Here is a 26,942-nt window from a genome sequence, read left to right as displayed (position 1 = left end):
CTTCCATCACTCCAGTCCTTTCTAGGATTCTGTGGATATTATCGACGCTTCATCAAAAACTATTCAATTATAGTTAGACCACTAACCGAACTTTGCAAGGGATATCCACCCACTCAAAAGAAGTGGAAATCCGCAAAGTGTCCTGGGAACGCCTACTATAAAGTTAGTGAACCTTTTGGGGAAAGATGGGATGGGAGCTGCAGAGAGGCTTTCCAACAGATCCTCAAATGCCGCACCCAGGCGCCAGTATTAGCATTCGCTGACCCGTCGAAGCCCTATGTGCTGCACATAGATGCTAGTTTTCATGGCTTGGGGGCGGTGCTGAACCAAGAGCATCCTGAAGGACTGAGGCCGGTCGCTTTTGCCAGCAGAAAGCTCAGTTCTTCTGAAAAGAACTATCCAGTGCATCAGCTAGAGTTTCTGGCACTGAAGTGGGCCGTGGTGGATAAATTCCACGATTATCTGTATGGCGCAAAGTTTGTTGTAAGGACAGATAACAACCCCCTTACATATATACTCACCACCGCCAAACTGAATGCCACAGGTCATCGCTGGCTTGCAGCTATGACCTGCATAATATATATCCACCTATAACTTTGCTCTGCAGTATCGGCCAGGCTCTAGCAACACTGACGCAGACGCGTTGTCGCGAAACCCTGTTCTTGATGACAGAGATGAGTTCAGGAGTTTAACACCTGACAATGTTAAAGCACTCTGCAAGCAGGTATCTAGAGATCAGTCTGCTGAAACAGTTAGCTGTGCAGAATCTTTAGTTGTCCCTCCCACTGCCTTGCCAGAATGCTATGCGTTTCCAACCCGACTAGATCTTGGTTGTTTGACCCAGATCAGCCGAGCAGATCTGATTAAGGCACAGGACCACGATCCAATGACTTCACTAGTCAAAAAATCCTTAAGTGGGGGACCAACATTCTCATCTGAGAAATGTATTGACCATGGGGCCATCTGCACGCAAAGAGAGGCGAGTAAGCTTGTGCTGGTGGATGGATTGCTCTACAGAAAGATTAATAAACCACCTAGTACAGAAGTACTGCAGCTGGTTCTACCCAGAGAACATGTTCCCATGGTGCTCAAGTCTCTCCACGATGAATCCAGTCATCTTGGAGTGGAAAAAACGCTTGAGCTGATTCGCAACAGATTCTACTGGCCTAAGATGGGGTCAGAAGTGGAGCAGTATATGAAAACATGTGGTAGATGCATTACCCGTAAAGCTATGCCACAGCGAGCAGCTCCTTTAAATCAGATCACCAGCCGGGGGCCACTAGATCTGGTCTGCATTGACTTTCTTTCTCTCGAGCCTGATTTGAAAGGATACGCTAATATCCTTGTGGTGACTGATCACTTTACAAGGTATGCACAGGCGTTTCCGGCTAAAGACCAACAAGCATCCACAGTGGCGAAGATCCTGTGTGAACGTTTCTTTGTTCACTATGGACTTCCTGCTCGGATACATTCTGATCAGGGACGTGATTTCGAAAGCAAGCTCATCCAGGGGTTACTGAGGATGTTGGGGATCCGAAAGTCCAGAACATCTCCCTACCATCCTCAGGGAGATCCTCAACCGGAGAGATTTAACCGAACATTGTTGTCCATGCTCGGGACTCTGGATCCCACGCAGAAACAGAGATGGAGTCAGAACATCAGCCAGTTGGTGCATGCCTATAATTGCACCCAGAACGATGCAACCGGATATTCACCCTATCTACTAATGTTCGGAAGGGAGGCTCGTCTTCCTGTGGACATCTGTTTCGGAGTATCAGACGACACCGGGAAGGGCACAACTTACCACCAATATGTTTCGAAGCTGAGGAAAGATCTGGAACAAGCTTACCACCTCGCTACACAAGCTGCTGACAAAAATCATCAACGAAACAAGAAGGCACATGACAAACATGTGAAAGAGCAGATCCTGGAAGAGGGAGACCGTGTGCTTCTGAGGAACTTTGGTGTCACCGGTAAACACAAGTTAAAAGAGAGATGGAGGACAGTGCCATACATTGTCTGGGAAAGAATGCCTAACTTGCCAGTCTACAAGGTGAAACCAGAAAGAGGACTTGGGGTTGAGAAAACTGTGCATCGCAACCACCTGTTACCCATTGGTCATCTTGTCCGATTTCCAGCTGATGCTGAGACGGAACAAGTGCGAAAACCTGTCACTAGGAGCCAACGGAGACAGTCTGAGCCTGCCAAACCTGTTGCTCAAGAAGATGTTGCACTCTCTTCTGATTCTGAATATGAAGAGGTGAACACGGCAGCCCCACTACAAGTCAACCTGAGAGAACTTCTGAGGCAATCAGAGAGGAGAGCTAAAGAACCCTCTACAGTCACAAGTGAAGTTCAGATTACGTCGACCCACAAGACTATTGATGAGGCTGGATTAAGTCCCAACTCACCTAACATGCCACACTCACTGTTCTGCTCTGATCTAGATTTAGAGAGGGAAAGTGATGAGGTAGTAGATGAGGGAGAACATATCATTACAGAGCGCTCTAGGCGAGTGAAGAAACCAGTCATAAGATTAAGCTGTGATGAACTGGGACAGCCATCAGATCAGCCAGTACGAGTTGTTAGTTGTGGAGTGCTACTTGGAAGTGGAACCTTTAATGTACCAAGACATTCTTCTTGTTCTACTGTATGGTGTCACTCTATGGCGCTATGTCCTAACTGTGTTAGTTCTAGCTTACCGCAGTTTCCTACTTTTATTTGCGTAATGTAACTTTGATGTTTGATAGGGACATCAAACGGTTTAGAAGGGGGAGAGTGTAGCCCTGGTTAAAAACCATGCATTTAATGTCCTTTAATATTTACAAAATATTTACAAGGTTGGTTTTATGTACACAGAAAATGTAACGTGAGAAATGGGAATATGGACAAAGCAGAAAGCCGAAGCTTTTCTGGAAGGGACTTGTGTACTTGCATAAGTTTATTCTTGCCTGACCAATTATCTCATTAGTTTAAATACTGTATTGAATTTCGATCTATGAAAGTAGTTTAGGTTAACGAGGGACAAGTGAACTCAACAGGAAAAGAAAACAGGACAAAGAATGGGATGATGGGAAGAAGAAGGTAGAAGACCGCGGAAGAAGAAGGTGGAAGCTAATGGAGCCCGCTGCTAATGCGTGCAAAGGTTGAGGTGCGGGAAGGAACTGGACTTTTCCGTGCGTGTTGGCACCGGTAAACCTGCACCCGGTGGGTAGGATACTTGCAGACGTGTTTTGTAGCGAAAAGCACGGAGGAAAAAACTGCGGCTGATCCGAGAAACACCTGCGGCTGATCCGAGGAAAACTGCGGCTGACACGAGGAGGTGAGAGGAAAGCGTCAACATGGCGACGCTGGCTCCAGCGTGATTGAGGAGTAGTCCTGCAACTCGTGTGGCGGAGTTCTAAAAAGAGATTGGACTCACGAAGCATCCTTGACGGAGAGGACGTCGGCTGAGCGAGCAGGTCTGAGTTGGTTTATTGTTTAAAACGGGGAGAAGAGGATTGTTGCCGCGACATCGCACCCTAGCTTCATCAGGCCTGCAACAAAAAGCTTTAACCGGTACCGGACAGTGTGAGTGTGTGTGTGAGAGAGTATGGGCCCATGTGTGATATTGTGTATTTAGAACGGTATATTTCAGTGTATGGAGTTTTGTTAGTGACCAAAGTTGAATTCTGGTTATATTGAAACAATAGTTAAAAGGAAAGGTTTTGATTAAGAAAAAACAAGGTTAAAGTGAGTAAAACATAAGGGACTGAACAGAAAAAAGTGCCTTATCGGCTTTATTTTATTTTGGGAAACATTTCATACGGAAATTAATGACCTGGCTTTATATTTAAGTTTTTGATAATTTTGGAGTCTGGTGTACATTCCTTGATAACTAAACATTTATTTTCTCCAAGGTCTTATTAAAAGAAAATATTGAGTTAGCTGGTTGTCTGGAGTTATTTCTGTTACTTCAAATGTGTGTGTTATGTATAGATTGAACAATACGGGTCCCAGGATTGACCCCTGGGGAACCCCACAGGTCATAGCCATTTGAGACACAGTTACCAATTTCAAAAAATAATTTCCTGTCCTCCAGATAGGACTTGAACCAGTTTAAAGCACGACCAGAGATTCCCACCCAGTCTTCTAACCTCTGTAATAAGGTCGCATGGTCAACTGTGTAGGCAGCACTCAGGTCCAGCAGAACTAAGACTGTGACTTTACTTGCATCTGTGTTCAGGCGGATGTCATTTGTCACCTTGATCAGAGCTGTCTCAGTGCTGTGGTGGGGCCTAAAGCCTGATTGGAAAGTATCAAAAGCATTGTTAGACAGGAGAAAGTCACTAAACTGTTGGTATACAACTTTTTCTAGGACTTTGCCTAAGAATGGCAGGTTTGATATGGGCCGGTAGTTGTTCAGTACTGTGGCATCAAGATTGCTCTTCTTTAGAAGAGGCTTAATGACAGCGGTTTTTAAGGCCTTTGGAAATGTTCCAGTCTGGAGTGAGATGTTGACTAGATGAGCGAGTTGTGGTAACAAACTGCTCAGCACAGACTTTAGGAATCTAGTGGGCAACTCATCAAGGCAGCACGTTGATGAACTCAGACTGCAGATGGTCTCTTCGACTGTTTTGTCAGTAACAGGTGTGAAATGTGTCAGCTCTAGGTGTCCAGCTGGCTGCAGAGTAGTTATTTGTGTTGTGGAAATTATTGCATTTTTAATACCTTGAACTTTGTCATTAAAGAATGTTCCAAACTCATTACACTTAGATGTAGAAATGAGTTCTAAAGGCAGTGAAACTGGAGGGTTTGTTAATCTGTTTACTGTAGCAAACAGGACACGAGAGTTGTTACTGCAGTTTTTGATGATTTCAGAAAAATAACTCTCCCTTGTTCTACGCAAAGTCTGGTTGAACACACATAGCTTTTCTTTGTAAGTCTCATAATGAACCTGGAGCTTTGACTTGCGCCATTTCCGTTCGGCTCTCCGGCACTCCCTTTTCTGTGCCCTGACCGACTCTTCTTTCCTCCATGGCGCCCTTTGCCTACTTTTAACCATTCTAACCTTGATAGGAGCAATGGTATCCAAAACATTTAAGAGACTTGATGTGTAAGAGTTCAACAGGGGCCCGTTGCACAAAAGTAGGATAAGGGATTAAGCGGGGATATGTTGGCTATCCTGGATCAACTTATCCGTGATCCGGTTGCACAAAAGTAGGATAAGGGAAGTGGGATATGTTCAGATGTAAGTTACCATGGAGATTTATTCTGTGAAGCTAGCCTGCTCCAGACCAGGCTAAGTTCCAGGATCTATTTAATCTCATTCCTTATCTCAGTCAGCGGTCGCCACATATGGAAACCAATATTTATTCCACTGCCTAGAACATATTGTTAAAACATTTAACTATACCCACTATCATTATTGAAACATTTGTGATCATTAATTACAATCATTTTAGATAACTGATGATTTTAGATGAACCACTAGATAATTTAGTTTCCCACAGACTACACATAAAGTACATCACCATATAAATATAAATACACATTAGAGAGTACCATGATGTTCCTTTATTGAACAAGGATGAATCAAAGCAAGTAAACCATCAGCTCCTTTCAAAACTGAAGTCACACAGTGCTCTACAAGACAAAAAGCACAGAATCAAAGCATGCAGTTTGAAACAAACTGTTTGTAAAAATGGGCTATACAAATAAAATTGCCTTGCCTATACAGCACAAAAACCTAACAAAAATTCCTCTGCCATTGCAGGCCCAACTTAAATCAACATGCAATATTAATTAAAATAATTTAACACATATTGGTCTCTGACCAGCCGACCACAGTCGTCATCCGGGAAGATGGCAGGAATGTCCCAGTCTATGAGAGCTGGCACTCTGGGGGCCCTCTCCTTTCTCAGGCAGGCCACATTGTGGAGGACAGCACAGGCCACATTGATATCACATGACCTGTCTGGGCTGACTCTCAGGTGGGTCAGACACTGAAAGCGTGCCTTCAGTAGGCCAAATGTCATTTCGATCCGGGCCCTTGTTTGGGCATGGTTGTATGCCAGTTGTGCCTCCAGAGGGTCTGCAAATGGAGTGAGCAGAAAAGGCTGGCAGGCATACCCTCTGTCACCCAGCAATACACCCAGGAATTCACCTGTGAATACAAAATGTTACCATCACAACCTCATAAGTAGTGACATTCTTAACACAGCCATGATGTTAAAAGTGGTTATCAATAGAGGTTCTGTGGCTCACCTTGTGATAGGCGCCGATAGATCTCTGAGTTCCGAAACACTCGGGAGTCGTGGACCGAGCCGGGCCACTTTGCCACAACATTACTGATCAAATAGTCAGCATTGCAGACCATCTGAAATGATAAGATGTTAAACCAATTAATGCACATCACAGGCAATGAACAGTGTTCATTAATCAACTTTATCAAAAGTCATGTTCACCTGTACATTGATGCTGTGGAAGTTTTTCCTGTTCACAAAATCCCCCTCATGGCCACCTGAGGGGGATTTTATTTTGATGTGTGTGCAGTCCACTGCACCAATGACATTGGGGAAACCTGTAATATGATGCAATGAGTATCTTACTCTGAATGTTAACATTGTAATTGTAACTGTAATTTAAAAAAAAAAAATTCTTACCTGCAATCCTATAGAACTCCTTGATGTCACAGAGTCTTCTATGCCCAGGGAAGGAGATGAAGATGCTTGCAAGTCCTTTAATTGCGTTTTTTTTTTCACTGCTAAAACAGTACAGGCAATGTGTGGGCAGGCACATTCTTAATAAAAAGTTGCTGCCATGTCCATTTTGGTTGCTTGCTTGCGCTTGACTCAGAGCGCGGATCTCGAAAACACATGAGAAGCTATACAGAATCATACGCGGCGGACAGCACAGCTTTATGCCAATTACGCACACAGGCTCCACACCTCCACACGCATCGCGTCTGCAATCATAACTCATCAGGGGAAATCACATTTTGCCAATATTTTAGAGACCCCCCAACATTTCCCAAATCATGTTTTCGGGGGGGTCTCGTGTCAGTTTCAGGGGGTCTCGGATCCCACGAGTCCCCCGTAGTTCGAATACTGCCTAATTGTGATAATTTCAGTGGAGTGGTGTGTGTGTATTTGTGCACTACTTACGCATTCAGGCGGTCAGCAATGGTTTGCCACGCTTGCTCCCTTTGTTTTTTTGACTGTGGCAGTATTTCCTTTTTGTTTTATTTTCTCCGTCACCTCTTCATATGCTTCCATTAATAATTATTGCTCCGCTGGGGAGAAATACGCCGCCCTTGTTGCCATGGTGAATCAGTGAATCTATGATTGATCGTGGGGTCTATTTAAGAAAGCCGTGTGCAGCACTTATCCACCTGGCTTAATGAATCCGTGTCTGCTCATCCTGGATTGGCCTTTGTGCAACCAACTAAGCCTGGGCGCCATGTTTTGGATTCCTTGAACCTGGCTAAGTAACTCATCCTGGATGTCTAAATCCTACTTTTGTGCAACGGGCCCCAGATCATCAGCATCAGAACACGGGGTGTTCTCAAACCTAATCATTTCCATAAGCTCTGTGTCCCTGTTCTGTCATTTATGAGTCTTCCCCGAACAACTGCAGACCCAGCTGCTGGTTTGGGTATAGTAGACAGGTCGAAGAAAACACAGAAATGATCAGATAAAGCAACATCAACGACATTCACGTTTGAAATAACAACACCCCTTGAAATGAGCACATCTAGAGTGTGCCCTCTGTTGTGGGTGGGCTCAGTCACATGTTGAGTTAGACCAAACATTTCAAGGACAGAAGTGAGCTCTTTAGCTTCCTTGTTATGTGCTACGTCCACATGCACATTCAAGTCCCCTGTTATGACTAAACAGTCAAAAGCAGTGCACACAATTGAAAGTAGTTCAGTAAAATCATCAATAAAACAATTCTGTGGTGGTTTATAAATGGTGATATAAAGTATGGAAGATTGTTGTATCTCCATTTTGAATGACACATACTCAAATGATGAAAAAAACCCAAATGACAACTTGTGGGTGGGTATATTGTCCCTGAACATGGCACAAACACCCCCACCCCTCTGGTTTTCTTGTGTTTCAGACACAAAATTGAAGTGAGGTGGACTGGACTCAATCAGGACTGCATTAGCTGTGTTTCTGTCGAGCCATGTCTCAGTTAAAAACATAAAATCAAGATTGTGAGAGGAAATGAAACTATTTATCAGGAATGATTTGTTACTTAAAGATCTGACATTGAGTACTGCGTGTTTGGGATTAGTTATAGTTGAAAATTTCTCTGATTGGACAGTCTGATTGTCCCTCTCTTCACTCCATCCTTGGACCTCTGGTTGAGATGGTGTTTACCAACACAGAGGCCCTTAGCGTCCTAGACAACAGCATTGACGCTGTTGGAAATGTAAGCTGTGGGCACCGGTGTTGGGGACCAAGCTGGGGGGGCTTTGGTCGATGGAGTAGGCTGGGGAGGCTTGCAAGCAGCGCTTCATCTAGAACCTCCATGTTTGCAAACAGACACACCTAATTGTTTCTCTCTTTAAAAGGATATGACGACATATTCCGTACTTATTACCGAAGGTCGCATTCGCACGGGATTAGTATTACCAATGGTAGATACTCCGGACCGTTTCACAGGAGGTAGAATTCTCGGCAAAGTTTACCGACATACTCCGCTATCTTTACTGACATGGCGCGTTCGGACGGGACTAGATTTCCCGGTTATTATTACTTTACCCCAGGTCTCCAGATTAAACTAGTCCCGTCTGAATAGGGCTTAAGAGCCGCATTTTTTACTGTGTTACCACAAAGAGCCACATTATTTTTGAAAAATGACCGAATTCTCTCCGTTCCATCCGTCTGTTCTTGACTCGCTCTCGTCTCGGTCACGTGACGCATCAACGCTGATATTAAACCCACGAACCGAGCAAAATGAGTCAAAAACAGACGTGTTTGGAAAGCTTCTTCCCAGTGAGGAGACAGAAGAAGAGGCTGTGACCACTAAGAAAAAGAAAGCTGCATTTTGAAGGCATGTTTAAGCGTTACCATAGCGACCAGAGAGCATTAGGAGGCAGAGAGGATATTACGACAGGAGGACGCTGCTAATAAAGTTGCATACAAGTACACAGTGGATTCAAGTTTATTATTATATTTACTAAATATCATAGAGTCTGTGTTAGTTGTATTATTTTATTTTGTAGTATTTATCAGCCACACCTGAAAGGCCGGTCTGTGAAAACATTGTCTGACATTAAACCAGTCCATGGAGCAAAAACGGTTGGAGACCGCTGCCGTATTGAACTCAAACGAAGCGGAAAAAAAAAATACAAAATTTTGATATGAACGTAAGAGCTGCATGAAACCAGACAAAGAGCCGCATGCGGCTCGAGAGCTGCGGGTTGGCCACCCCTGCTATAGGCCTATCCCTGGCCTGGTGCTTTGGTGCGTGTTGTCCCCTCTTTCCTGTCCTCTCAAACCCCAGCTGGTCAAGGCAGATGGCCGCCCTTCCTTGTTCTGGTTCTGCCAGAAGTTTCTTCCTGTTAAAAGGGAGTTTTTTCTTTCCACAGTCTGCTCGTCCACACTCAGGACGGGGGATTGGACTGAAGAGGAGCTTTGGTGTAATCTGTTCCTTAGCTAGGCTGCTTTTTTAAAATTGACTTTTTATGCATGAATTGGATTATTTTTTATCTAATTAATTGGATTTGATTGGATCATGATTACAATGAATTGGATTCTAATTGGCTTGAATTGCACTGTATCTTTGAAGTGCTTTGAGATGATATTTGTTGTGATTTGGCGCTGTTAATAAAACTGAACTGAATTTAATTGAATAGAATAGAAGTAAGTAGAGCCACATCCTAAAAAATCCTACTTTAACTACACTCCACCCAACAAGAGCATTGAGAACACAAAACTAACGAGAAAAGAGAACGCAATATCCCAGTAACAGGAGCAGCCACTGGTATTTAGTGTGCATCAGTGACAGTAAAAAGGGGACTTCAACAAACTCAGAAACCGACAAATAATGATGAACAATTATCAGACAAATGGTATCTGCATGTGTGGTTCCCACTTTGAGGCCTTGAGAAGGATGGAATTCCCTGGTGAATACAAGCCAACACTTAACTGGCATAGTTATCGCCCATCTGGTTTGACTGTAGGAAGGTAATTCTCACCTTCTTGAGTGGGACAATGACCAAAGGCACATCTACCTGTTTAAAACATTTTAAACAGGTAATAAATTTGTTAAATTAAAAGTCAAATTTAATCCAGTTTGAGGAAAGTGAGCAGCCAAACTAATTACATGCAGGCAGCGATGGGGATGCCAGGATCATACTGGAGGCCGGGATTCTTCCTGCTAACATACTGAACAGTTAACTCATTGGCTGCCAGCCATTTTCAGTGCAGAGACCCATACTGCCAAGTGTTTTACAGTATTTTGACTGATTTTCCAAGACCCACAGAAAAGTGTGTCTTATCACTATGTACACACCGAAATTACCAAAAGAAAGAGTAGACTCTCTTCTTTCATCAGGAAAAAAAGTTTGTTTCAACCATTTTCAGTCCTTTAGTAATAGACAGTAGAACATAGGTTGGTTTCACCAAAAACAGCTGTTTTTGACCAAAAAAATGAGAAAACAAGCTTTTTGTGCAAAGAAACCTGTCAAACAGAACTGTGACTTTGATGCTAACATTTTTTGCTTTAGTTCAATTCAATTCATTTTTATTTATATAGGGCCAAATACAACAATTGTCATCTCAAGGCACTTAGGTAATAAAGTCCAATTCAAGCCAATTGGAATTCAATTAATTGTAATCATAATTATTCATAAAATAATCCAATTCGTTCATATAGAGCCAATTCAAAAACAATCTCCTAGCTAAGGAAACCAACAGATTGCACTGAAAACTTTTTGTTTTTCGGTCCAATCTCCCGTCCTGAGCGTGCCTGTGGCGACTGTGGAGAGAAAAAAGTCCCTTTTAACAGGAAGAAACCTCTGGCAGGGAAACACGAGTTAATGACCACAATAATGTCACATATACATAAAGAGAGTAAAGTGAGGAAAGGTGTGACAGATGAGGCCCCCCAGCAGTCTGGGCCTATAGCAGCTTAACTATGGGATGTTTCAGGATCACCTGAGCCATCCCTAACTATAAGCTTTATCAAAAAGGAAAGCTTTAAGCCTGGTCTTAAAAGTGGAAAGGGTGTCTGCTTCCCGGACATTTACTGGCAGCTTATTCCACAATAGAGGGGCCTGATAACTGAAGGCTCTGCCTCCCATTCTACTTTTAGAAACTCTGGGAACCTCAAGTAAACCTGCAGTTTGGGAACGAAGTGCTCTGTTAGGAAAATATCTTACAATGAGATCTTTAAGATATGATGGAGCTCGGTCATTAAGAGCTTTATATGTAAGGAGAAGAATCTTAAATTCTTCAAACATCTGAGAAGTGGTTTCCTTCCATAAAATAGCAAAAACAACACTGAGAAGGTCTTTTGATAGCAAAACAATAATTTATTCACAGTGAAGTAACAAGTAAATAGTTCATACATTCATACATTATCAAAACTGTACAGTTCACATCACATTCAAACCTTTGTGTGTGTGTGTGTGTGTGTGTGTGTGTCTCCACCCCTACACAGAATAGTTCCGCTTAGTGTGGTAAGCAGTGAAACACTCTCCTGCGTGCAAGGGGACACAACACGACTTGCACCACATTTTGGTCTCACTGCGCTGACCCCTGCGAGCACATACCCTACACCTCCTTGCTGGTCTCCCCTTCTTGCTGGTGGGCATCAGGTTTTCCAGTACATGTTTGCCCATGTCTCCATCTAGCCTGCTCTCAGGGTCAGTGTTGTAAGGAGCTCTAGGAGTACGTCTGCCTTCCTCAAAGTCCCCACCCCCCTCAACCCCCTCAACCCCCACACCTGCCCCTGCCCCCTCCTCAACCCCTGCCCCTTCCTGTTGTACGCAACAACACACTCCGGCTTTAACTGAGCAACCTTGTCTCTCTGTCCCCTCCGCCACACATCAACCCTCTGCATCCTATCTTGATGGCAGGTTGTCACCATCTTGACCAACCGTTTGTCCAGCCACGCTACTACCATCACCCTCTCATTGTGCCACACAACTTTCTCCCCCACCACCAAGTCTGTCTTAGTCATCTCACTGATGATCTTAGGTTCCCCCCTATTCTTCCTAAGTGTTCCACAGACATTGGTTTGTGCTTCCAGTAGTTGTTCACACAGTGCTACAGAATTGTAGAAATTGTCCATGAACATCGTGTACCCATGACCTGGGAGACGATCTAAGAGGGAGAACACTATCTCTGGCAGAGTACTAGCTTCCCTGACATAAGGTCGCATGTTGAAGCAGTACCCTGTGGCAGAGTCCCACAGAATGTAGGACTTGATGCCATACTTCACCGGCTTTTGTGGGTTGTACACCCTGAAAGACAGGCGCCCACGCCACTGCATCATACCCTCATCGATGCAAATGTTTTGCCCTGGTTGGTACATCTCCTTGAACTTTCCCACTACGTAATCTAACACTGGGCGGACTTTAAACATTTTGTCAGTGGCATCCTGCAATGCATTGTTGTTGAAATGAAGGAACCTCCAAATGATCTGAAATCTGTTCCTTGGCATAGTCTTGCTGAAATAGGGTGTGGCATCTATCTCATCTACACTCCAGTACAGTTCAAGGCTTGGCTTTTTAATGTAACCGGTGAGAAAAGAGAGTCCAAAGAAAGACTTCAGTTCTGGGACTGACACTGGCTTCCACGCTTTACCTCTGCTATATGGCAGATTGTCAGGGTGTGCCTCAAAATACTGACATGCATACAGGTTGGTCTGATCTGCAATGCTTTGGAGCAGCTCATCGGTCAAGAAGAGCTCCAGGAAGTCAGCTGGCAGGTCACTATCCAGCTCCGCAGCGGCGTGCCGGGGTCCAGGGGTTGCAGTGAATGGGATCTCGCTTGGTTGCCAGCCGGCTTGATGCCAGTCACAAGCTTGCCCACGACCTCTGCTCGATGCACGACCTGTAAATGATAGAAATATACAATTACCATAAAATATATTTTTTTATTTCTGCGGTGTGATGTGGAGAAGAATTCTTTTTTTACCTTTATTCTTCACACTGCCAACAGTGGGAGTGTGAGACTGCTGGATGCACAACCTGTAAATTATAGAAATATGTACAATTACCATAAAAAAAAAAAAATGTTTTATTGCTGCAATGTGATGTGGTGAATACTGTTTTTTTTTTTTTTTTTACCTTTCTTCTTCTTCGGACTGCTGGGAGTGGGACCTCTGCTGGATATGGATGGATCTGTAAATTCCCTCACATCAGTAGGCTACTAGCAACATATGTAACAATATGAACTTGTGGGACTAAATGGCGTTCATGTTACATGAACTGAAGCTAACAGTGGGAGTGGGAGCTCTGCTGGACATACGATCTGTAAATTGAAAATTCCTTCCAATTAGTAGGCTACTGGCAGTATATGAACTAGTGGGCCTAAATGGCGTTCATGTGACATGGGCTGAAGGAGGGGAGAGGAAAATCAAAGCAATAAAAGTGATCTCTTACCATCCTCAGCGTCTGTAGTGTCCGGGGATGAGGCTCTGCTGCTCCCAGACGGCAACCACTCGTCTGAGGAATCCAGGTCATTGTCTGAGTCAGAAGTGTCTGGTGGTGAGCTCAGCTGAGGTGAAACACGCACACGCCGACGACTCTCTCCGCTTGGCCCGGGTATCTCGTCGGTGGATAGTAGTGGTAAACTACTTCTGCTGCACATAAGGCTCTGTTCGAGCGTTAGCTGCCTACATTTCTTATTTCGTCTCGCTGGCGCCATTTTCTCCTTCTCCGATCTTGGCAATTATAAGCCTCTTTCACACTGCGACCCGCTACCTTAGCGGGTCCAAATTGCACCTTCGACCCGCGTCGAGCAATGTGAACGCTTGGCGTGTTGGTGACCCGTGTCGCCTGAAGCCGAGTTCAGGGGGCGTTGCCTAGTGGCAGAGCGTCACACGAAACACATAAAATGCTGGCCGTGTACAATGATGTTAGGCACAAGCCATGCGTCGGAGGTAGGGTTAAATAGAGTAGAGTAGAGTAGAGTACTATTTATTAATCCCGAAGGAAATTAAGGTGTCAAGTAGCAAACATATATCAATACAAAAAACACAAGGCACTATACACAACATTGCACATGTCAGCCATATAGCTCTTCCATACAATCAGCAAAAAAATCACCTTGAGTACTCGTTTTTGCAATTGTATGTGTAGTTTATGTAGATGTTATTTTACGGGGTGTGTATGGTTACAACGTGGGATGCCGCCGAAGAACATATGCGGAGAATACAAGAGCACTATAGTCCCCGAAATGTGGCGGTAAATAACGTCCTCTGCTCGGAGGCCGGGGAGCTCGCGGACCTCCTTGTCTCCCCAGTTGGCCATCTTCAAAAATGTCTCGAACTTGATGTAGGCTAAAACAGAGTAAAACTTGTCCTCACCTGTCGCTGTTGTTCTGAATCAGCTGTCCATTCTGTCTTTTAAACTCCTCACGTCACGCCACGCCCACGTCCGACCCGGGTCGATTGCGTTCACACCAAACTCGGCAAAAAGACTAGGGTTCGACGCGGGTCGAAAGGCGAGTCGAGTTGACGCGGCAGCCCGGGTCGGCAGTGTGAACGCAACAGCGGACACGCTAAATTCGCGGATTAAACGCGGGTAAAGCCTGATTTATGCTTCAGACGCAAAGCCTCTGACGCTCGGACGCATAGCCTCTGCGAGCGTCAAAATCTTGACCACTCCCCCACGCAGAGGCTCTGCGCGCGTTGTCGTGCACCTCAGAAAAATCCTGACTACGCGACAGACGCACGCAGACCACCAACGGAAGTGCGCAGACAAAAGCGGCTCTGATTGGTCCTCGGTGTGCTTTTCCGGGTTTAACAAGTGTAGCAAACTCCCCAGTCTCTTCCCTGGTCTGGTTCAACGGGCGTACAGACCACCTACGCTTCCTCCTTCGTCTTTTCGCCAACTCCAATAGCAGAATCCTTTCTTCTTCAAGGTCGAGCAACTCCATATCCATCTCCATAGTATTTTGCAGACGCGCCATTGTTGTTTTGACCAGGATCAGCGTGTCAGCGGAATATATACACTCCCCCCACCGAAGTTCTCGCGACTCGCGAGAGTCATGTTGGTTGCAGAACCATAACATGAAAAGTGGTTCGCGACCAGAGCAAAGCAACACGTCAAGACGATAGACGCAGAACTATAATCTGCCCTTTATTCCTCAGTGTGAAAGGGGCTTTAGTTTACAAACATTTTCAGCCGCTTCAGTCTTCTTCTACAATCTATGTGATCTTTACTCATCTCCCATCCAAAGTGGCACTGCTGCCACCTTTCGGGTCAGTTTGCCAGTATATTCTCTGTTTACAAGCCTAAGATTTAGTGACAAACTCCGCTAGATTGTTCCCCAACCTGCTCCGTTAAAAAACGCAATTAGCGTCTATAGATGTCTTTGGGAGCCAATGAGTTAATAATGGGGAGAGGTGAGGTGGTTTAGACAGGCAGTAGAGTGATGAAAAGTGTAGGATGAGTTGGGAGAGCAAAATAAAGGGAAGCAGCTATCAAGTGTTATCTTGCACTTGATAGCTGTCATCTGAGTCTGTTGGAAAATGTCTAATTGAGGACTTTCTGAGGTTGGTTGGAGAATGAAGCACATTTTCAACTCAACTCAACTTTATTTATAAAGTCCTTTAAAAACAGCCATGGCTGAAACAAAGTGCTGTACATGAATACCAACACGAAGTATAAGACATAAAACATAAGAACAATATAAAAACAATAATAAACTATAACAATATTAAAACAATAAAACAAAAACAGAGTCTCATGCTGGGTTAAAAGCCAGGGAATGAAAATGGGTTTTAAGACGAGTGTTAAAAATGGACAGTGAAGGGGCTTGTCTAATGTGCAATGGGAGGTCGCTCCATAGTTTAGGACCGGCAGCGGAAAAGGCTCCATCTTCTCTGAGCTTCCGTTTTGACATTACAAATCATTTACAATGTAAATATAGATTGGTTGTTTCAATAAGTTTTGATGTCTGTTGTCATAAACCTAAATAAACCAACAACAGTATTTTATGTAGGACAGAAACATTTGGTTTGTTAGGGACAAACTTTTGTCTTTCCACAGGTTATTTGGTATGTACAAACACAGATGAAATATTTGGGGCCAGAGTAATACTAATGCACACATGTATCTCACCTGCACTTTGTGTCTTGAACTCCTCTAGTTGTGTCTTTACAGAAAACAATTGAGCTGTTTGATCTAAGTAGAGGAAAAAGAACAACAAGGCATAGGGTTCAGATTTAAAGAGAATTATCATCTGATCATGTAACTGATGTGTTAAATAACAAACCTGCAGCATTTCTTCTCATCAGGTCCAGGTGCAGTTCACTGGAGTTCAGTTTGTTTCTCACCTCAGATATCTGATCTGCAAAAAACAAAAACAAAATATCAATTCAATTCAATTTAGTATATTTATATATCACCAGCTCCCAACATATGTCATCCCAAAACATTTTAAACAGGTAGTAAATTTGTTAAATAAAAAATAGTCAAATTGAATCCAGTTGTAAACCAATTCACTGTAATCCAATTCAATCCAGATCAGGCCAATTCATTATTGTTGTATTTGAATATAATATAATTGAATAGAATAGAATAGAATAGAATAGAATAGAATAGAATAGAAAAGAATAGAAAAATACTTTATTCATCCCCAAGTGGGGGAAATTCAAATAATTCCAGTTAATGAAAAGTAGTTTAGATTGGGAAAGCAACAGATTGAATTGAACCCTCAGTTCAATTAATTTTCCTGTCCTGAGCATGCATGTGCTTGCAGGGAGAAAAACTGCCATACTCTTTTCTCCACAACATAAAGGTGACTCCTGGAACCCCGCTGAGTGAGTCCTCTGTGCCCCAGCAGCAAAGATCAATCATGTAAAACGGCAGGGATGTTTCCTTCTCACCATTTAAAGCAGCAGATGTTTGCTGTACAGGTTTGTTGTGTCAGCTTCTGTTGCTGTGAAGGAAGCCAGCCGTGCTGTGATGTGAGATGATGTGAGTGCACTGTGAATTGTGTTGCGTTGCGTTTATGTGAATTAAGACGAGGACCTTGGGAACTGGAATCCTGGATACTCTGTTTAGCGAGCAGGGTGTAGTCAGAGGACGTTAATCATCCGCTCATGGTGATATCTTGGTGCCAACCTTTAGTGCACAGAAGGGCGATAACCCACGGGCCAAGGCACACACTAGTTATTAATTATATGTCGAAATTGTTTTCACTAGCCAAGGAGCAGACGGATTCTGATGATTGATTGACCTGAGGACAAAAAAGCTTGAAGGTGGTACTTAGTACATACAGCCTAATACACATAGAACTAAATGAACTAAATAAAAATTTCAATTCAATTCAATTCAATTCATTTTTATTTATATAGCACCAAATACAACAAATGTCATCTCAAGGCACTTAGATAGTAAGTCCAATTCAAGCCAATTGGAATTCAATTAATTAATAATAATCATAATTCATAAAATAATCCAATTCGTTCATATAGAGCCAATTCAAAAACAATTTCCTAGCTAAGAAAACCAACAGATTGCACTGAAAACTTTTTGTTTTTCGGTCCAATCTCCCGTCCTGAGCGTGCCAGAGGCGACTGTGGAGAGAAACGACTCCCTTTTAACAGGAAGAAACCTCTGGCAGAACCAGAACCAGGAAGGGTGGCCATCCGCCTCGACCAGCTGGGGTTTGAGAAGACAGGGGGGGGGGGGGGGGGGGGGGGGGCACTGTAACACCATTCAAAGGATACCTGTTGGAACAGGGAAACACGAGTTAATGACCACAATAATGTCACATATACATAAAGAGAGTAAAGTGAGGAAAGGTGTGACAGATGAGGCCCCCCAGCAGTCTGGGCCTATAGCAGCTTAACTATGGGATGTTTCAGGATCACCTGAGCCATCCCTAACTATAAGCTTTATCAAAAAGGAAAGTTTTAAGCCTGGTCTTAAAAGTGGAAAGGGTGTCTGCTTCCCGGACATTTACTGGCAGCTTATTCCACAAGAGAGGGGCCTGATAACTGAAGGCTCTGCCTCCCATTCTACTTTTAGAAACTCTGGGAACCTCAAGTAAACCTGCAGTTTGGGAACGAAGTGCTCTGTTAGGAAAATATCTTACAATGAGATCTTTAAGATATGATGGAGCTCGGTCATTAAGAGCTTTATATGTAAGGAGAAGAATCTTAAATTCTATTCTGAATTTAACAGGGAGCCAATGAAGAGAAGCTAAAACTGGGGAAATATGATCTCTCCTGTTAGTTCTCGTCAAAACTCTGGCTGCAGCATTTTGGATCAGCTGGAGGCTTTTCAGAGAATATGTGGGACAGCCCAATAATAAAGAATTACAGTAGTCCAATCTTGAAGTAACAAATGCATGAATTAGTTTTTCTGCATCACTCTGAGACAAGATGTTCCTGATTTTAACAATATTACGAAGGTGAAAGAAGGCAGTCCTAGAAACCTGTTTTATATGCGAGTCAAATGATAAGTTCTGGTCAAAAATAACTCCAAGGTTCCTCACTGTAGAACTAGAAGCCAAGGAAATACCATCTAGAGTAACTATATAGCTAGACAATTTCTCCCTGAAACGCTCAGGTCCAAAGATAACGACTTCAGTTTTGTCTGAATTTAGCAGCAGACAGTTCTGAGTCATCCAGGTCTTTATGTCTTTAAGACATGCTTGTAGTCTGACCAACCTATTGGGTTCATCTGGTTTTATAGATAAGTACAGCTGAGTATCATCAGCATAGCAATGGAACTTTATGCCATGCTGCCTAATAATGTTACCTAATGGAAGCATGTATAAAGTGAAAAGAATCGGTCCAAGCACAGAACCCTGGGGAACTCCATGGCTTACTCTGGTGTGTGAGGAAGATTCTTCATTTACAAGAACAAACTGAAATCTATCAGATAAATATGACTTAAACCAGCCTAATGCAGTTCCTTTAATCCCAATAACATGTTCAAGTCTGTGTAATAAGATACTGTGATCGACCGTATCAAATGCAGCACTGAGATCCAACAGGACAAGCACAGACACAAGTCCGCTATCAGAGGCTAAGAGGAGATCATTGGTAACTTTCAGCAGTGCAGTTTCTGTGCTATGATGCACTCTGAATCCTGACTGAAACTCTTCAAACAGATTATTTCTGTGTAAATGATCACAAAGCTGAGCTACAACTATTTTTTCAAGAACTTTAGACATAAAAGGGAGATTGGATATAGGTCTATAATGAGCCAACACTTCTGAATCAAGAGTAGGTTTTTTTAAGTAAAGGTTTAATTACAGCAACCTTAAAAGTCTGAGGTACATATCCTGTCAACAAAGACAGATTGATCAAATCCAATATGGAAGTGTCAATTAATGGGAAAACCTCCTTGAACAGTCTGGTTGGGATTGGGTCTAAAACACAAGTTGATGGTTTAGAAGAGACTATTGCTGTCGTTAGATCAGAGAGATCAACTGGGCAGAAGCCGTCTAAATACAAATCAGGTTCTAAAGATACTTCTAAAGCTGCTGTACTTGATGATACATCACTGATAATAGTGGGAAGGACTCCATCAATCTTCTCTCTGATAGAAACAATTTTATTAATAAAAAAGCTCAGGAAATCATCACTGCTGAGAGTTAAAGGAATAACTGGCTCAGCAGAGCTCGGACTCTTAGTCAGACTGGCTACAGTGCTGAAAAGAAACCTGGGATTATTCTTATTCTCTTCTATCAATGATGAATAATAAGCAGTTCTAGCTTTACGAAGGGCTTTCTTATACATTATTAAACTATCTTTCCAGACTAACTGAGACTCTTCTAAATTAGAGGAACGCCACTGTCTCTCCAGCTTTCTTGCAGTCTGCTTTAAAGCACGCAGCTGTGAATTATACCAAGGAGCCAGCCTCTTCTGACTGATTACCTTCCTTTTCAGAGGGGCAACATTGTCCAGTGCTGTACGCATTGAAACTATAGTGCTGTCAACAAGAGAGTCAAGTGCTGCTGGAGTAAAGTTTAGGTAGTCGTCCTCTGTCATATCTGCACATGGCAGTGAAGAAAAGGATGATGGAATTAATTCTTTAAATCTGGTTACAGCATCCTCTGATACACACCTTCTATACGTAAATTTCTTCTCAGAAACGGTATAGTCAAGTAATGTAAACTCAAAGGTTATCAGAAAATGGTCAGATAAGACAGAGTTATGAGGGAACACTGTTAAATGTTCACTCTCAATGCCATAAGTCAGAACAAGATCAAGGGTGTGATTAAGGCAGTGAGTCGGTCTGTGAACACTCTGAGAAAATCCAATAGAGTCCAATATAGAATTAAAGTTCATATTCAGGCTGTCATTTTCAACATCTACATGAATATTAAAGTCACCCACTACAATGACTTTATCTGTACTCAGGACTAACTGGGATAAAAACTCTGAGAATTCAGACAGAAACTCAGAATAAGGGCCAGGTGGACGATACACAACAACAAACACAAGAGGTTTCTGTGATTTCCACTTTACGTGGGAAAAACTGAGAATCAGAGATTCAAAAGAGCTCAAACTAATCTTGGGTCTGGGACTGATGAGTAACCCTGATCTGAAAATAGCTGCCACTCCTCCTCCTCTGCCTGTGGTTCCAGGAACGTGAACATTTAAACAGTCACAGGGAGTTGCTTCATTAATGCTAACATGATCCTCCTGCTGCAGCCAGGTTTCTGTAAGACAAAATATATCAATATGATGATCACAAATCAACTCATTCACTAACAGAGACTTCGAAAGGAGAGATCTGATATTCAGCAAACCACATTTAATAGTTTGATGTTTTTGTTCAGTTAAAGTTTTTGTTTTAATAATTTCTTTTTGCACAAGAGGATTTGCTCCTTTTGTGTTAATAAAAAAGAGAGCTGATGTCATTAAAGAACGTTTATGTTAGTCCATGTACATGAGAGACAGTGGGAGTACTTTTTCAGAGGGTGCTGTGTTGGAGGGTTCTTTGAAACAGAGCAAGAGGTGGAAGTCGGATGTTGGAAGTCCTGTGTTGCTCAAAGAGTGAGATGGAGGGCAGTTCTAGTTTGATAAAGGTACGTAGGTCTGAACCACATTCTAAGGGAAGGTTCGTGTATGTAAATGAGGGTTAGCAGAAGTGCTTTTTTACTGAGGTTGTTGTGAGTGTAAGACCTAAAAGAAGGAAAATGGCTCAACAGAGCTGTGTGGCTGAAATATGAAATAGTGTGCTCATAGTGATGATCTATATGCTTTTGGGTTGTATTTGATTTCTAAAGCTTTGCTGTTTTTCCTGATTTCTATTTGTCACACACACACATACACACACACGCACACACACACACACACACACACACACACACACACACACACACACACACACACATAAAATCACCATTAACATTAACATTAACCTCAGTAATCTTGAACAAAATGAAAAGAGAACTGATGGAAGTAAATGGAGGTCAGAGTTCAAGCTTTTTTAGGCTGACTGTTAGTGTTAGTTTGGGCTTTGTGAGTGTGAGGAGAGAAAGGAGTTCTTCGAGCGCCACAGGGCTAGCAGAGCAGCGAGGATGGAAAGTTAGGATCTGTCCAGTGGAAGTAGGATGTAGAGGATTTGTTGCAAAGTCTGTTGTCTCATTGTTGAGGGAGCTGAGTTAAAGTGGACAGAGTGTGAGGAAAATAGTGAAGGAAGTGTCAGATGAGGCAGTAAAGTCCAGTCAGTGGATTTTAAGGATATTTAAGTGGAGGGTGTGGCCCATGTGAGCCTTTTGAAACCAGGCGGCCATTTTAGGTGAGTTGGTCTGTATGGCTTTGTTTTTGCTGGCATTTTTAGTGATTGTAGGACTGTTTAGGTGAGTTTGTCTGCTGAATCTGCTAGTGCGTCTTGTCCTGCCTCCACATCTGGCATCCTCCATACTTTCATTACCCCCTACCCAAACCAGGGTTTGTATCCCCACCCCGCTGTGACTGGTGTGAGGTTGGTGAGAGGCTGGCGAAGCTTGTGATTGTGTAAAAAAAAAAAGAAAGAAAAAAGATGGTTGTTGTGGTGTGAGGAGCAGTGATGGCTGTATTAGGGGGGTGACTCTGGGATGCCAGTGATCCCTGTCTGGCCTCCTGGAGGTGTCGTAAAGAAGTTCCCACCTGATGACCCCAATGACATGTTGGTCAGCACTACTCATTGATCTATATTATAGGGAGTATAGGGAATTATTCACTGAGTCTGGTCCATTTTTTATTTAGCACAAGTTTCTTGTGTTTACCTTAAAAAAATTCTCCTCCACTAATCATGAAAACCTTAACCCTGAGCCAAAAACAGCACAAAACACTTTTTCTTGCTGTTTTCTGAGCAGTGTTGGGAAATTGTAATAAATCCCATATAGACACAAATATATGGATATTAACAGATGATTACGTGAAGGCTCCATCTAGATTTTTCCATCTATTTTTGTTGTTTCTCTGATTTGAAATCAAATTAAGTCAAAGTTTCTGATGCTGTTTAATAAAAAGGAACAAATCCTTACAAGCTGTTTTACAGAACGGCACTTTTCAAGATTTCCTGTCAGTTTATCAAGCAGACAATTCACTGATTGATTCTCAGATTAATCAATAATTATCATGAGAAGTCACCCTTGAAACACTGAACATGAACTGATCTGATTTGAACTACATTAGTGCTTACACCATGGAAACATCCTCTATGTGAGCAGTGATCAGCAGACTGAGATGCTGTGATCTGTAAGTCACCTTCAGTGTTGGTCTGCAGATTCTCCAGTTGGACGTTCAGCCGACTCTCCAGTGCAGACACCTCAGGAATCATCATAAAAGAACTATTGGAGGCTGGGAACTCTGGGAAAGATGCATTCAAATTAGCTTGCCTTTTTCAGCTTTTATCATCTTTTTTAAATTTCCCCCATTGGGGGATGAATAAAATATTTTTCTATTCTATTCTATGTTCCAATATGAATAATTGTAGATGTTTTTCAGACTTGTGTTGTCCAGCCATACATATTTTTCTCAGCAGAAATACAAGTTATGGTGAGTGTGTAAAACACAACAGTTAGACTAATGTAATTTACTTAGTGTGTTTCCAGTCCTATTCAAAGAGCTTTACAGTACATTCATGCAGCACTGCAGCATTAAATTTCAGCCGCACTATTAAAAAGTTGTGAAGTTGTTAAAATGTAAATAAAAACAATGCAATTTTAAAAAACAAAATTTTAAATCTCACAAATCATTATTGTATTCACAATAGAACATAGAAAACATATCAGATGTTGAGACATTTTACAATAAAAATATCAAATTGAATGTGATGGCAGCAACATGTCTCAAAAAGTTGGGACAGAAGTAACAAAAGGCTGAAAAAGTAAGTGGTACTAAAAACAGCAAGTGGATTATGTTGTAATTACTTACGTTAATTGGCGACAGGTCAGTAAGATGATGGGGTATAAAAAGAGCACCTTAGAAACGTAGAGTCTCTCAAAAATAAAGTGAAAAGACTGTATTTATATAGCGCTTTTCTAATCTAATTGCCCCCTCAAAATACTTTAACACTACTAACCACATGCACCCATTCACACAAATACACAAACACGTCTTAGGCTGTACAGTATCTGCATCTACAAGCTGTGAAGACTTGAAATATTCCATCATCTATAGAGCATAACATCATGAACAGATTCAGATCATCTGGAGACATCTCTGTGAGCAGGGGACATGGCAGAAAGTCAGCGCTGGATGTGTGGGGCCTTCAGGCCCTCAGGCAGCTCTCAGGCAGCTCTCAGGCAGCTCTGCATTAAAAACACACTTGATTCTGTCCTGGAAACCCCTGCAGGGCTCAGGAACACTTCCAGGAATCACTGTCTGAACACAGCTCAGCGTAACACCCACAGATGCAGGTTAGAGCTCCATCAGGCAGAGAAGAAGCCACATGTGAACATGATCCAGAAACCAAAGCTCCTTTAAGATGGACTGAGACAGAGTGGGAAACTGTTCTGTGGTCAGACGATTGAAATCTAAAAAATTATTTTTCTTATTCTTTCTTTGGAAATCATGAATGTTGCACCCTCCAGATGAAATAGGAGCGGGACGATCTGGCTTGTTATCAGCTCCAGTTGCATTGGTGTCTATGAACTGGGAACTTGCTAATCTGGAAAGGCTCCATCAATGATAAAAGGTACAGGTTTTAGAGCAACATCTGCTGCCATCCAGAAGTTGTCTTTTTCAGGGAAGGCCTTGCACATTTCAGCAAGACAATGTTAAACTGCATACAGAATTTTAGACCTTTCACCAACTAAATACATTTGGAGCATCATGAAACATAAGATACAACTAAGCAGAACCAGGACTACTGAGCAGCTACAATCCTCTATCAGACAGGAATGGGACAACATTGCTCTCCCAGAGGTCCAGCAGCTGTTCTCCTCAGTTCCAGATGTTTACAGATGTTGTTCAAAGAAGAGGGGACGCTACACAGTGGGAAACATGGACCTGTCCCTACTTTTTTGCCAACAAATTCAAATATCAAATATCAGATGAGCTGATATCTTTCATGAAGTAATGAAATATATGTTCAGTGTTTGATATATTCTATGTGTCGTGGTTAGAAAAATATTGGTTTAAGAGTATTTCATATAATTACATTCTTAATTTATTGAAGTTATACACAGATTGGATTCTTTCCAATAGAACCATCTACAAACATCGTGTGTCCAACATGTCCAAACTTTTTTGAGATGTTCTGATGCCATCAAATTCAAGCTATTCTTCATAAAATGGTAAAATGTCTAAAACTTCTAGCACTTGGTAATTTGGTTACACTTGGTTATTCTGTTGTGAATAAAATGTTGTCGTAAAAAAAAAATCAGTAAATGAGTCTTACTTGAGATCTGTCCCCTCAGGTCTTCCATTAGGCTCTCTGTGTTACACAGTCTGGCTGCCAGGACTGAAAACCAGCAGAGAAAAAATTGTCATACATGGAAAAAAACAAATAACAAATGTACTTACTTGCTGTCTCAATTTAATAATACAATGGGCCTCATGCAACAACCGTTCGAACGAAGAGATTTGTTCTAAAGTCGTGTGTACGAGTGATTTAAGAGAATTTGCGCATTCACCAATTTTTTTCGTATTTTACGTTTTCTTTCAGGTACGAACAGAATTTACGAGTGATCCAGAACTGTCGTAGGAGTTTCCTAAAATAGTCCGCTGTTATTCCAATTCAATTCAATTCATTTTTATTTATATAGCGCCAAATACAACAAATGTAATCTCAAGGCACTTAGATAGTAAGTCCAATTCAAGCCAATTGGAATTCAATTAATTAATAATAATCATAATTCATAAAATAATCCAATTCGTTCATATAGAGCCAATTCAAAAACAATTTCCTAGCTAAGAAAACCAACAGATTGCACTGAAAACTTTTTGTTTTTCAGTCCAATCTCCCAGCCTGAGCGTGCCTGAGGCGACTGTGGAGAGAAACGACTCCCTTTTAACAGGAAGAAACCTCTGGCAGAACCAGACTCAGGAAGGGTGGCCATCCGCCTCGACCAGCTGGGGTTTGAGAAGACAGAAAGGGGGGGGGGGGGCTGCGGCGGCGGCACTGTAACACCATTCAAAGGATATCTGTTGGAACAGGGAAACACGAGTTAATGACCACAATAATATCACATATACATAAAGAGAGTAAAGTGAGGAAAGGTGTGACAGATGAGCTCCCCCAGCAGTCTGGGCCTATAGCAGCTTAACTATGGGATGTTTCAGGATCACCTGAGCCATCCCTAACTATAAGCTTTATCAAAAAGGAAAGTTTTAAGCCTGGTCTTAAAAGTGGAAAGGGTGTCTGCTTCCCGGACATTTACTGGCAGCTTATTCCACAATAGAGGGGCCTGATAACTGAAGGCTCTGCCTCCCATTCTACTTTTAGAAACTCTGGGAACCTCAAGTAAACCTGCAGTTTGGGAACGAAGTGCTCTGTTAGGAAAATATCTTACAATGAGATCTTTAAGATATGATGGAGCTCGGTCATTAAGAGCTTTATATGTAAGGAGAAGAATCTTGAATTCTATTCTGAATTTAACAGGGAGCCAATGAAGAGAAGCTAAAACTGGAGAAATATGATCTCTCCTGTTAGTTCTCGTCAAAACTCTGGCTGCAGCATTTTGGATCAACTGAAGGCTTTTCAGAGAATATGTGGGACAGCCCAATAATAAAGAATTACAGTAGTCCAATCTTGAAGTAACAAATGCATGAATTAGTTTTTCTGCATCACTCTGAGACAAGATGTTCCTGATTTTAACAATATTACGAAGGTGAAAGAAGGCAGTCCTAGAAACCTGTTTTATATGTGAGTCAAATGATAAGTTCTGGTCAAAAATAACTCCAAAGTTCCTCACTGTAGAACTAGAAGCCAAGGAAATACCATCTAGAGTAACTATATAGCTAGACAATTTCTCCCTGAAACGCTCAGGTCCAAAGATAACGACTTCAGTTTTGTCTGAATTTAGAAGCAGACAGTTCTGAGTCATCCAGGTCTTTATGTCTTTAAGACATGCTTGTAGTCTGACCAACCTATTGGGTTCATCTGGTTTTATAGATAAGTACAGCTGAGTATCATCAGCATAGCAATGGAACTTTATGCCATGCTGTCTAATAATGTTACCTAATGGAAGCATGTATAAAGTGAAAAGAATCGGTCCAAGCACAGAACCCTGGGGAACTCCATGACTTATTCTGGTGTGTGAGGAAGATTCTTCATTTACAAGAACAAACTGAAATCTATCAGATAAATATGACTT

At 42.3% G+C, this 26,942-nt stretch overlaps 1 protein-coding gene and 1 long non-coding RNA gene across 3 annotated transcripts in view; both read right to left on the bottom strand.

The window, feature by feature from the left end:
- Window positions 1–26,942, bottom strand: part of LOC142366533 (uncharacterized) — a 97,733-nt gene that overhangs the window by 34,375 nt on the left and 36,416 nt on the right. For both annotated transcript variants that reach the window (XM_075448440.1, XM_075448439.1), the window contains exons 4-7: window positions 25,025–25,087; window positions 22,888–22,989; window positions 16,443–16,517; window positions 16,289–16,351 (exon numbers count right to left, since the gene is read on the bottom strand). In XM_075448440.1, the coding sequence (XP_075304555.1) occupies window positions 16,289–16,351; window positions 16,443–16,517; window positions 22,888–22,989; window positions 25,025–25,087 (303 nt within the window). The remainder of the gene's footprint in view (window positions 1–16,288; window positions 16,352–16,442; window positions 16,518–22,887; window positions 22,990–25,024; window positions 25,088–26,942) is intronic.
- Window positions 6,057–6,652, bottom strand: LOC142366440 (uncharacterized). Its single transcript, XR_012766815.1, has 3 exons — window positions 6,447–6,652; window positions 6,247–6,358; window positions 6,057–6,145 (listed from the first exon to the last, which is right to left on the bottom strand). It is a non-coding gene; the product is annotated as an uncharacterized LOC142366440 (long non-coding RNA).

Source organism: Odontesthes bonariensis, chromosome 17, assembly GCF_027942865.1.
Source record: "Odontesthes bonariensis isolate fOdoBon6 chromosome 17, fOdoBon6.hap1, whole genome shotgun sequence".
Lineage (NCBI taxonomy): Eukaryota > Metazoa > Chordata > Actinopteri > Atheriniformes > Atherinopsidae > Odontesthes > Odontesthes bonariensis.
This window is presented reverse-complemented; position numbering and strand designations above follow the sequence as displayed.